The following is a 12,943-nucleotide window of genomic DNA, read 5'->3' on the forward strand; positions in this document are numbered from 1 at the left end:
ATAAGCAAGATACAACATGCAACAGAAGAGATCATGATCATCTTGAAATAAAGAACAAGATTTCACAAGGTTTCCCAACAAGGATTTTGCTTCTCAACAAGTCACAAGAGGCTAAGCCAACAAGAACCCACAACTATACAAAGAGAAAACTAGTTCATACTCAAAACCCATCTCATTGACATTCATTTTAATTACCAATTAACCATAAGCATAAGCAATAGTACAAACAATAATCCACAAATGATCGTGCATAAGATTAATTCTCAACAAGAAAGGAAAGATACAACCAAATCACCATGCAAGATCTATGGTGGAGAAAATTCATTGAAGAATTCAAATTTGACTAAGTCTAAAGTTTCCTCAAAACCCTTAAAATCTAGAGTCTTTATCTTAACTCCTATGAAGCTGAAACCACTCTCAGAAATCATGAGAATATTACATAAAATATAACTTTAAGTATAAGAAAGGAAGAATATGAAGCTTATATTCAAATGTTACATTTTATGTATCACCCTAATCCTTAAATCAGATTGACAAGACCTAGAAGACATCCAAGAACCCTTAAGAGACTAGCTTGAAAGCATAATAAATTCACCCCAACTTCCAAAACTAATTAGAAAACCAAACTAGGCAGTGATGCCAATTTATGTTGTAGAGACGAATGATAAATATCTAGCTCCACACTACGGAGAATTGAATACCATACATCAAGGTCATAATCATTGGGAAAACCTATGATGAGACCAATGTACGATTGATAAACATCTAGCTCTACACTAAGGAGAATTGGATAGCATACATCAATTTCATAATCACTTGATTGCTTTAAAAAATTACAGCATCGATAGCATAAAGAAAACTAAGTGAAATATCATAACATCAGTGCATATATATGTACATACATCAATGATACAAGATGAAGGAAACACATTGAGCCTTTAGTGCTCATAATCTCTATCCCTAGAAGAATCTTCAATCTATATAGTAACCTCTAACTATGGTAAAGGACATCACCACCCTACTATGTGGAACCCTCAGGCCTATCCCATTATGCTCGTGAAGATAGCAACTCATCCATAAATAGAGAAAAACATATAAGGAGTGACAACACACATGCCAAGAAAATACATAATCTCAAGGATGATACAGAGGTCCAATATAAACATAAGTACACAATGAATTCATACACTGAGAGAACTCAACATGTGATCAAATGTGATAGACAGAGGTGAAGATTAAAAATACACATGGAGATCATTTGACATATAGGTCAATATCCAAGCATAATCACTATACCACAAATCACAATACATTGGGGGTACTACACACTACAAATGGACCTAGACACGAGAGTAGAAACCATAAGATGTATCTCTGCATGTACATTTCAATATTAAAATTTTGGGTGCAATCATCTATCTTGTACATGAATCTCTCATGATGTTTAGGGATTCAATGATCTACACCATCTATGCTCACACTCAAGCATCACTCATGATGTTCGGGGATTCAATGATAATCACATCACCATCTACACTCATACTTCACTCACGCATGACATCTGGTATTTAATGGGTTCCAAAAATCTAATTAATCGTTTTTAATGTTTATACTCAATGTATTTGATTATGGTTTTCACTTTCTAAGAAACTCCTTAATGCAACCTATGAGTCCAGTTTTAGGGGTATATGTAAGGAACTACTCCTCAAGCCTTCACAACACACCTATTTTTATGACTAAACATCACAAGACAAAGACCAAACAAGAATCTTGTCCACTTGATCTACACAAGGACATACACAAAGGTCTTCATCTACTTAAACATACTAAAGACAAAAATAATGAACTTTGTCCACTCAATCTACATGAGGATAGCATAACCCCAAGATTCTCTACTTGGCCTACACAAGGATAGCATAACCCAAGGATTTTCTAATTGATCTACTTAAAAAAATACACAAGATACATCATCAACATTATTTAAATCAAGGATGAGAAGCAACATAAGCATTCACAAGAAAAAGGAAAAAAAAGAATAGACTCTCAAGTCAAAATCCATAAGAACATGGTATCTCATTGGTTTTAACCCAAGAGCACAGGTCACTTGAACATCATCGTAGGAGCATAGCTCAACTAAATGCTTGAATGCAATCTCAGCACCTACATCCACATGTCACATTGGAGCTCTTCTCAAGCATCAAAGGTGTCATTACATAATACAAAAGCCACAACAATACAAGAAAAGAAAGGAGGAAGTGTCAAATCCCAACACAGTCTAGGTTAGAACCAAGTAAAGGAAAAACTAAAGGCACAAACACTAGATATCTCAATTGGACACTTCTCCAAGAGCACATGATTCAAATAAATCCACCACACATCTTGTTAGAACATGAGATGGGCTAAAAATACTCAAAATCAATAAATGGGTATAAAAGCCAAATGATTTATTGGCCACTATGCCAAGAGCTCAAATTCTAATAGAATCCATCATACATATTGTGGGAACACAAGGAAAGATCACAAGCCACAAGATACATGAAAACCCAAAATTCTTGCAAAAAATGATATTTTAGCATCAAAGGGCCAAGTTTGGATTACCATAACAAATAACCAAAATGTACTTTAACTATTTTGATGACACAATTCTCAATACTTATGGGATACTACTAAACCCAACTTCCTAGTCACCCAAACATGGAGACATAATTCTAGGCAACACACAAAATCGTGCATTGATGAAAAAGACCAAAAAAATAAACATCAAATAAATTGATGAAATTACAACCCTTTTTTCCCTTGAGTGCCCAATATCACATCTCTAAAATAAAATATCATTTCCAGGAACACACATAAAATTGGGTAGCATAACACTTCTAAAACCCTAAATGCCAAAATCAAAAATATGCAATGCTCATGGAAACTTAAATAAGCAACGAAATAGTGGGGGGTGATAATTCTTAGCCTACAAGCCTTAAGCAATTTACTTCATAGGAAAAGATAAAGTCAATAAAAATGTGAAGATCCCTATATCTCATACAAAGTGTATAACCTATACATAGTGAGCAAAAATCCAAAACTCAATGAAATTGAACTTGACTTCTGGCACAAGACACTCATACACCAATCCAACAAGTGAATCACACCCAACAAGATAATATGTGATTTTCTCCATTCAAGTTTAGAGAAAAATCAAATTCTCGCAAAAGAGAAAAGGTGAGAAGTGAGTGAAAAGAACTCACTTAGATATTTTAGGTGAACTATTGACTTTACCCAAAAAACAATTAAATCAGTTGCAAACAATTAGAACCCATATATGACAAATTCGTTGGTAAATAATTTTATTTTTCCAAACATAAAAATCAATATTTAATTTAAATTGTATGAACTCAACTATAAATTTAAATTAACAAAACTATTTGGCTTAGAACTTTTACCAATCAAAAATAATAATAATATTAAACTTCTTTTGCGACAACTACGAAAGCTCTAAGACATAAATATGCAACTAGTCTATCACAATATTTTTTATAAAGTTCAACTTTATGAATGTGTTAAAGAGATAACATTATAATCATGTGTACATCATCCATACAAGAATTTTATTGGCTCACTATTGAAAGGCCAAAGTTACTTTTTCCTATATCACTATTGATGATATAGACACCCTTAAATTATGCAACTTAGGCAAAATGTTTCTGATAACCTATTCACCAAAACACAAAAATATCAATTGTAGCTACTCATAATATAAATAGCTTAAACACATAAACAGGCATGATAGAAAATTATGAATGAGCATGATACATTATGTAGATCTCATGAATGAGTGACTATGACTTTGTTGGCATAATTGATGTATATTGTATTGAAGAGATGATTTAGTACTCATTTGATGATTAATTGATCAATTATCGTGTTTCCATTGATCTCAACTTGAAGGTCGTTGGTTGATAGTTTATGAGGAACATTGTTCTAGTATTTGTAGAGTAGAAATCTTGTGTGTAGTTAATCTATGTGTGGAATTGAACTGCACAATTAGGATGGGAAACTTAGAGATGTCTCAAGATGGTGTATGTATTATTTTATGTACTCAACATAAGTATGGAGAAATTTATGAAAGATTTAATTGTGAAAATGTAACAAAGTTGAATAGTTAGTGATAAATAGTGAATGGTTTCATTGGTGTATCAAATTTTTGATGATCTATATATTCTAATTCATGATTTATGTTCTATACTCAATTTTGATATCACTAAATTATAGTAGTACATGATTTGGCTGACTAGAAGAAATGTTTTGGATCAATGGAAGTGAATTTAGGAGGAAATGAAAGAATACTAAGAAACGCTTATGTTAGATCTTCAACTACTAGTTTTTGGGATGAATTGGGTAGATCTTTTGTGATGTAAAGTTAAGTAATGATGTGAAAATGATGTGGCATAAATACGTTATAATGAATTGATCATACATCGATCATTGTGATCAAATTTCTTGGATTTGTGCATGTTCATTAGAAAAAGTGCAAAATGCTAGATTTCTTTATTGAATCAATGTCCAGTTCAAATAGGTGATCAAGTAGATCTTGTAAAGGATATATTAGGATTTGGTAATACATTTTGGTGGTACTTAGGTCAATTCAAGTGTATAACATTTTGGTTAAGGGGGTGGCTTCCCTAGAGATTAAGAAGTGTATTTGTGTGACAGAGTATTGTGGTTGTGAGTATGATGATCATTGATGTTATGTGCAATCAAGGTAGTAGTTGAATTCCTACAATTAGAATTAGACATTGAGATAAATTGGATCTATATAAGTAATTGATAATTTCTATACCCAAATCACTTTCCTTGCCAAATTAAATCCTTTAACCAAGCCACTCTTAATAGGGTGAGCAGGACCCTAATAGGTCTGAAGACTCATTCCCTTAACTGAGCTTTCTATTAGCTTGAGTTAAAAATCCTCCAAGGAGGTTACTACTAATAGGGTAAAGCTCCTAATAGGGGTAGAGGAAAATCCCTTAATCAGATGAATTGTAACACAATTTTCTCCAAACATGGCATTAGTGTAAACTCCTAAAAGGACTAAGCCTTTAATAGAGAAAATTTTAGAAGAATGTAGGTATATGTAGGTACTAATTCCCTAACCAAAGGTTTCCACATGAAGAATATTGTTGTTTTTGCAGTACTTGAGCAAATGATTTGATCAGTTATCTTACTTATTGTTTGACAAGTTTACATTGCATGCATGTGGCAAATGGTTAAATGGTTATGATCTTTTTTGGTTGACCTTTGTTGATAAGACAGTGTCAGTTTTGAATCTAATAGATTACTAATTAAACCCCCTCTTCGTAATCTTGGACCTTAAGTATATTAGTACATATTTTTTCTTACTTTGCACAACATAATGGGTGTAATGCATAAGATTTGTTTGAACGTAGAGATTATCTTTATATCTTTTAAATTACCATTACATTTACATTAAGCATCTCAAATAAATATAAAAACATCAAATTATTATTTCTACAAATATGTGCATATATCCATGCAAATTTTCATAAACATAACTAACAGCATGTGAGGCACAACAGAATTAGGAATCAATGATAATAATCATACATATATCATCAAAATAGTAATAACATGATTTGACATTTAAATCACCAATGATACAACTGAAATTAATGTATAGTAATCAAATGCATCACATAGTGCAACCAATTGAGCACATCAAATGGATAATCATGAAATAACATCATGATAGACCAATAGTCTAATAGATATTAACACATAGAGAATTATAACCATCACTCACATCATAAGTTACAAAATCAACCATCACATAATCACAATACCATCATAACCACAACAATGATCTCTAATGAACACTAGAGTAAATTGAACAGGTAGATATAACAATGCCAATATAAAATCATAACATGGGAATAGTCACTAAATCACATATACAAGTCAAGCTTGAATCAAAAACTAATAACACAATGAGTTCCCACAACTTATAATAAAGGCCTTAGAAGGTCTACCATCACAAATCGGGTATAAAAACACCCATAACACAATGGTTCTTAAAAAAAAGCATAAGGGCATAAACAATTTTCTTGTGAAACAACATAAATTAAATCACCCTAAAGGTACAAACGTCACATGTACCCAACATGATCAAAAAATTCAAACATATGAAGTTAGAGCCACATCCAATAAGATTCCATGTAGAAATAAATGGGAGAGGCACTACATACAAACCAAAAAAATGTGGGGGGTTAGAGAGCATCATTGTTTGACTCCAATGTTTCTAGAAAAATATTCAAACGTGCCCTCTTTCATCAGTTCTGATTTTAGCTCTAACCATTTCCTAACATTTATCAAGTATTGGGTTATATAATACTCATTAGGTGACCTAAGTTCCTGTATACTACTCCAAATTTTATCTCTAGGAATGATTTTAAATGGTTTGAAATCAATGAAGAAACAAAATTCTTCTCCACCATGGGTGTTCCAAACCTTGTTAAAGAAGTTCCCAAGAGCAAGGCAATGATGAATGGTAGTGTTTCTTTTTCTAAGGAAAATCTTCTGGTTTGCTCTCTTTCCCTCTTTTTTCAACCCATTTTTTTATTCTATGTTCTAGCATGTTCTTAAAAAAATTTGCAGAGAATATGGTTTATCATTATACAATACTAGAAATATTTTTTATATCGCCACTTTCAAAAAGTGGGATATCTTCACTACTAGTCCACTTGACTAGGGGTTTTCTTTGTATGACATTGTTAAAAATCCTCTTGATTTGTATGTGTCATCTTAAATTGGGTTTACTTCAATTTAAGACCTTTTAGCTCCTCTTTGGTGTGTTTTCATTTCATACTCAACCCTTAAGTACACACTTCACTTTGTTTCTCCTATGTTTTCTAGGTGAAAATGAGGTAGGACCTAACAAATCCTCCTCAATTTCCCTCCTTCTTCACACATTCACTATATTAAGACCTAATCTATGAGTATCCTCTCTTCATAGGATCTCAAAATCCCAAATGGGATCTTTGGATGATAGTATAACACACAAATTATATCTATTACCCTTACTAGTCTGGAACCTAGACATGAAGACCCTGAAGATGAACCTTCTAGACTAGGTCGACCTATTTTGGGGTTTCCAATTATTAAGGGCTCTAAAGTATTTAACTCCTCCAGTAAAATTTGACTTGTGCAGTCAGCCCTTGTGGAGTAATCTCATGAAATATCCTATAAAATGGCATTAAATCCCTTATTTGTACATAACATGGTATGAGAGGAGCAAGGAGAAAGTACTTGTGGACATCCCAATCTAAGCTAGAGAAATTTCTTAGTGAAAGCAAGGGCTAGTTTATTATTATTCATTGCAATTGAGGCTATTACTCTTCATCAAGAATTCAAAGGCGAATATATCAAACATGGAGTTGAAAAGGGATCTCAAAGATGGTTAGAGTTGATGAGAGCTATTTATATCCCAAATTATGTCATATTTTAGCCTTCATATAAGCCTTCCCACTCATTTCCATATCCATTTTAATATTCCATTTTCTCCTTCTATGTTGCATATGATATGATATATATGAGCGATATTTAATCTAGTTATGAGATAAAATTTTTGAATAAATAGATGTGATTGTATTTATCTAACATGTTGATTGTGAGCTGTCAGTCCTCATGTCACCTACTCTGCATCTTCTTATTACAATTTCACTAATACAAAGCTCCATCAATTTGTAAATGTATAACACTTACCTCTATGGTGATATTACTTAAGTGATGGTTATAAAGAGGAAGACCACAAAATTTACTTTGTATTGGCTAATGTTTCTTCACAAAATAGAGACACATTTTGTTTTCATCAATATTTGATGTAGACCTCATACATAATACATGTATGTGTAAAGGACATGAAGGTGAGTTACATGCCAGAAGATGGAAATAAACTTGGCCCAAAATTAGCCACTATTATTGCTGAAGCATTTTGTATGTAATGGGTGTAAGGAAGTAAAGAAAAGATATTATAGTTGAGATTCATTACCAAGTATCACGTGGACAAAAAACACATCAACTCGATTCTCTCTATAATTGTCTTTTGTTATAACCAACCCATTTTAGAATCATGATTTAATGAATATAGATAAAGAAAATAGAATTTTGTTGGGGCAATCACAATAGATTGCCTATTCTTTGCAAGTCATAGATTTATGTTATAGATTTGTTATGTAATAGTCATTCTTACTATGGAGTGCATATCAAAAGTGTTAATAAATTGTTAAGCTTGTGTATATATAAGCAGTATAAGATATAGTGGGGAGGACATATATATACACATTTTTCCATAGAGGAAACTACTACACACAGATCAAAACTATGTTATTCTATGATGAGTAAAAGTATCATTTTCTCATGATTGAAATAACATAAGGTTTATTTGTTCTTTATTCATTGTGCGAGTCAAGGAGTAAGGGTCCACTCTTTGGGAAAGCATAGTGCTATTTTTATTTAGTGTGCTTCTATAATGTATTATTTAATAGTTTTATTTCTTAATTAGTCTATCTGGTAAATTAGATGTTCATGTTCTTGTCTATTTACTCATTTCTAGATTTATTAATTTAGATTTTTAGATTAGTAATTTAGATTTGGATTTAGTATTTTTGTAACTATTTATGTTATTTTTATTTCTTTCATAAATTATTTCTTTTAATTATTTTTATAGCTTGATGTTTATTTCAATTTCTGATGTTCCTGTCGCCAGGAAGTGACAGTTTCTATCACTCGGATTTATTTGGTTTTTCATAGATTTACTTTCATCTATTGTAGTTGCATTCATAATCCCTCATCTCACAACTAGCATCCCTTGATGGCATATTTCCCAAACACATTTCACAAGATTACATCCCCGAATTGAAATGATCAGTGAATCATCTCTCACAAACTGGGTGGTATGTTATTTAAAAGTAGTTCCATATAGCTTGTAAATGTCACTCCCAGCATATAGCTAGATGTAGTTTTACTTGGCATGTTGGGCTCATTTAATGTTCTTTTGACTCGATCTTGTTGTTTTATTATGACAAAAACAACACATAAAAAATTAAACAAGGCAATACTGATTACCTAGTTCTAACAGCTCTTTCTTGGGACATACTGTCTAATTTATCTTTTTGGTGGCAGATGAATGTTTTTGAAGAAAGGAAATTACTTTTTGGGTCTCTAAACGACTCCATTGTCACACGCTTTTTGTATTGTAGCTTTTCTTAAGGGAGCATATCCTCATTGGAGCCCTGTAGCCATAAGTCAGATGAGTATGTGTATAAAGACAATGTTGCGCATAAACAAAGAAATCGTGTTCATCCTTCAATAAACATAATGCCAATAGACAGGACATGGAGAAGTTCATGAAATCCATGCAAGTGCAAATTTGTAAATTAATTTTTTCTTGGACTTGTTTTGCCTCTTTACATCTAATTTTTCTTGTACAATGTATTTTATAGCTTTCAGATTGGACTAGCATGGGGAGCCAATTAAGAAATAACCGAACAAAACAAGAGGTCTATTTGACGTTGTTGCAGGTCATATAATCCAAATATGGTTCAAGTCGCAAACTAGCTTTTTATACATCAGAATAGAACAATAACTCTTTCTGTAGCTTGGTTAACAATTTACTTATCTAAACATTATGAGTAATAGAATTCTTTTATCCATGACACAAAGAATCATATACAACCTGAAGCTAAAAGAACCTCTTTTTGTGAGAATTATAATTAATGGATTCCCTTTGAAGAGTTGTGGTGGAACTGAAGTCCAGCAAGATTTATTTCCAAGAATTGAGAAGAAATCATTTTATCTGAATTGAATTCAGAGAGGATTTCTATATTAGAAACATATGCAATCAAAAATAAAATTAGTTTGTTGCTTCCTTTTTAAAGAAAAAATCATAACATCTCTCTAGCAAGCTTACAATGGATTAGAAAAGTAACAAATGTTACACACAACATATTGAATAAAACCATATAACTAATTGGTTTTTGAATTGTACAGATGGTTGTAGAAGAAATGAACATCCTCACAACAATGTTTCTATGTGCTGATAACGAGAAAGTGTACTACCCCAACTCTATATTATCTACAAAACCAATCAGTAACTATCATAGGAGTCCAGATATGGGAGAGAGCGTTGACTTTTATGTGGATGCTACTACTACTGTGGAAAAAATTGTTGCACTTAAGGAGAGAATACGCAGGTATTTCTTTTTGTGATTGTGTGGTTTCTTTACCAATGGCAATAATACAAGCCACAGTTACACATATATTTGCAAATAGCCTTACATATGAAATATTTGATTGGGATAAGCATGCAAAGTTTCTAAAAAAGTATGCTTAATATCTGGCCTAGGTCAGTAAGGTTAGGTTAGGTTATCTTATTTTTGAAATAGCTATTGGATGTTTGAATCTTCAAGTGTCGTGTTTGTTATGCAACTATATTGAAAATAAGCCTCAGCACTGGCACCCGGAGCATAGTTTATTTGTGAAGGAGATTGAGAAAACTAGTATGAGAATGGGCCTTTACCTCAAACATACAATGAATTATCAGAACATTTGTGAGAAGTCAAGTAGACGATCCGATCTGTTATTGAAAATGAAGGATATTTTTGAGAAACTTGAAATTGAATATCACCTATTGCCCCAAGAAGCACAATTAAGTTTGTTGGGTCTACTGCGAAATCATATCCTTGTGCGTTTCCAATGAGTTGGGGTAATTTGCAAAAGAAATTGCATTTCTAGGTTCCATATAAATTCTCTTTCTGGTTTGGATCCTCTTGGGCCTCTGGCCTTTGGCCTCTGGAAGAGGTAAATAAAGCAGAGCAATTTTTGTTGGGAATGTTTCCTTTTTATTTGAAGGACTGTTTCTGGACCTATTTTGGAATCTGTATTAAGAATTATAATGACAAGTTTTCTTTAAATTTTTTTTGCAAGGAGCAAAGGTACAATACTTTATGTGCAAGGTTCATGTTTCTGCAAATCGGCTTTTCTTTGCCAAAAAATAATATGAGGTACAAAGTACATGTACCTAGAAACATGCTAGTTATCTACTAATAACATGGTTTCTTTGAATTTAATATGTTTATAAAAAATTGTATGATATGGCAATGAGCTAATGAGGATAAAATTTACAGAAATTTTCTCTCAATCTTCAGCTTTGTGAGGTCGTTGTATGCCATGAAAGAAGAATGGGAATGTATTGAACAGGAAGGAGCTCCCCTTGCAAGATCTGTAGCTTACAAAGTTTGCTGGGAAAAGGGATCGTATGGTGCAGATATTCCTGCAGCTATTAATGCATATTTAAGTTCCTTTCGATGTCAACTCTTATATTGTGAATATTGATCAAGGAATTTGTGTTTCATGAAGCCTTGCCACCTTAAATAATTCATTTAAACTGCCCACCTTCACAACGATTTTAGGCTAAAAAAATTCAAATATCCACATACTCTTAGTATTAAGAGGAAGTAACATTTTGTTTCAATTACATCTTATATTTTGTTTAAATCTTTGTAACTTGAGACTTTTTTTTCTCTTCATTATTGTTAAGGCAGACATGCAAACTAATGTCCAACTTATTCATCTACTGCTTGTTATGTTTCTTCCAAGTCTTTTTCTTTGGTTTAGTTCCCACTCAAGAAGCAATTTGGGCCAAAAGGTTCATCTATGTTCTCAGCCCTCTTTCCCCAGCATAGCAAATGAATTATTATTGATGCTCCATTCCCATCTTAGCCAAAAGAATCTCATATGATTTCAATTTTTTAATTCAACATAGGTGATGATTAAATGTTTTTGGATTGTTTCTACTTGCCTACACTTACAACTTCATATTTTACTCTTTGAAACCTCACAAACTTATAGGAATATTGACACAAGCAACCAACCAAAAAGAGCTAAGTTGATTTTCTATTCCATAACTCAACTTTCTCCACATATTTTGAAGTACAAATAAATTTCTCTAGCCACTTTGCATTTTTAATTCCTACGTATTTGTATTTTTTCACTATCTCAAGCAAGCTTACATCAAAAATAAAATTAGTTTGTTGCTTCCTTTTTAAAGAAAAAATCATTACTATATTCTCGTGTTGATGTTTACTTGCATTCCAACCTCTTAGTGAAATAAATCTAAAGTATTTTGATTGTGTCTTCATATAAAGAAACTTCACTACTTCACTGATCAACCAAGTCTCTACTTGATGCAGAGGGCACTACAAAAATAATGGTTAGGGCCTCTACCCAAGTTTCTTCCAAAACAAATCACCTACAAATCCTTTCACTATACTCATCCACTTCCTTGGAAAATTGGGCAAGTCCTCATGAGTTCAAGATACATCTCACAACCTTCCTAACTCTCTTGAGAATTGATCAAATTGGATTGATTTCATACTTTGGGGAAAGATTCCTTGAATTAGGTCCATTATGGAAAATCTACCCAACACTTATCAACCATTCAATCTAATGTTTTGGATATTCTACTTAGAATAGAAGAACAATGATTCAAGCCTTGGTTGGGTTCCGCAATAGCCACAAAGTATCTATCACCAAAGAGGCTAGTGGACAAACCTAAAGCAATTAGGTTGACCTAAAAGGTTTTTGGACAACAACTTAGATATTATCCACATAACCTAGGGAACTAAGTGACTTTTAAAATACCCATTCAATCCTTGCAACATGCTATAAAGGATCAAATTCCTAAATCTTCAATAAACCATTATTCCCTCTATAGCCACCTAGGCCTAATAGGGCTAATTAGACCACTATTGTGAAGAAACTACCTAATGTAAGGGTACCTTGGTAAAACCAAAACTTCAAGCATCTTTCCTCATGGATAAGAACATCATTTCTATTATCGGATTGGAACCCCAGAAATAGATCTGTCTCTGTTATACAT

At 32.5% G+C, this 12,943-nt stretch overlaps 1 protein-coding gene across 1 annotated transcript in view; it reads left to right on the plus strand.

Annotated features, from left to right (window-relative positions):
* LOC149528146 (mechanosensitive ion channel protein 5-like) overlaps positions 1–12,943 on the plus strand; it is a 45,622-nt gene that overhangs the window by 8,853 nt on the left and 23,826 nt on the right. The window contains exons 10-12 of the mRNA XM_089808018.1: positions 10,054–10,256; positions 10,798–10,863; positions 11,211–11,349. Of these exons, the coding sequence (XP_089664144.1) occupies positions 10,054–10,256; positions 10,798–10,863; positions 11,211–11,349 (408 nt within the window). The remainder of the gene's footprint in view (positions 1–10,053; positions 10,257–10,797; positions 10,864–11,210; positions 11,350–12,943) is intronic.

This window comes from Cupressus sempervirens, chromosome 11 (genome assembly GCF_028749045.1).
Source record: "Cupressus sempervirens isolate cs-2001-9-10 chromosome 11, ASM2874904v1, whole genome shotgun sequence".
Classification (NCBI taxonomy): domain Eukaryota; kingdom Viridiplantae; phylum Streptophyta; class Pinopsida; order Cupressales; family Cupressaceae; genus Cupressus; species Cupressus sempervirens.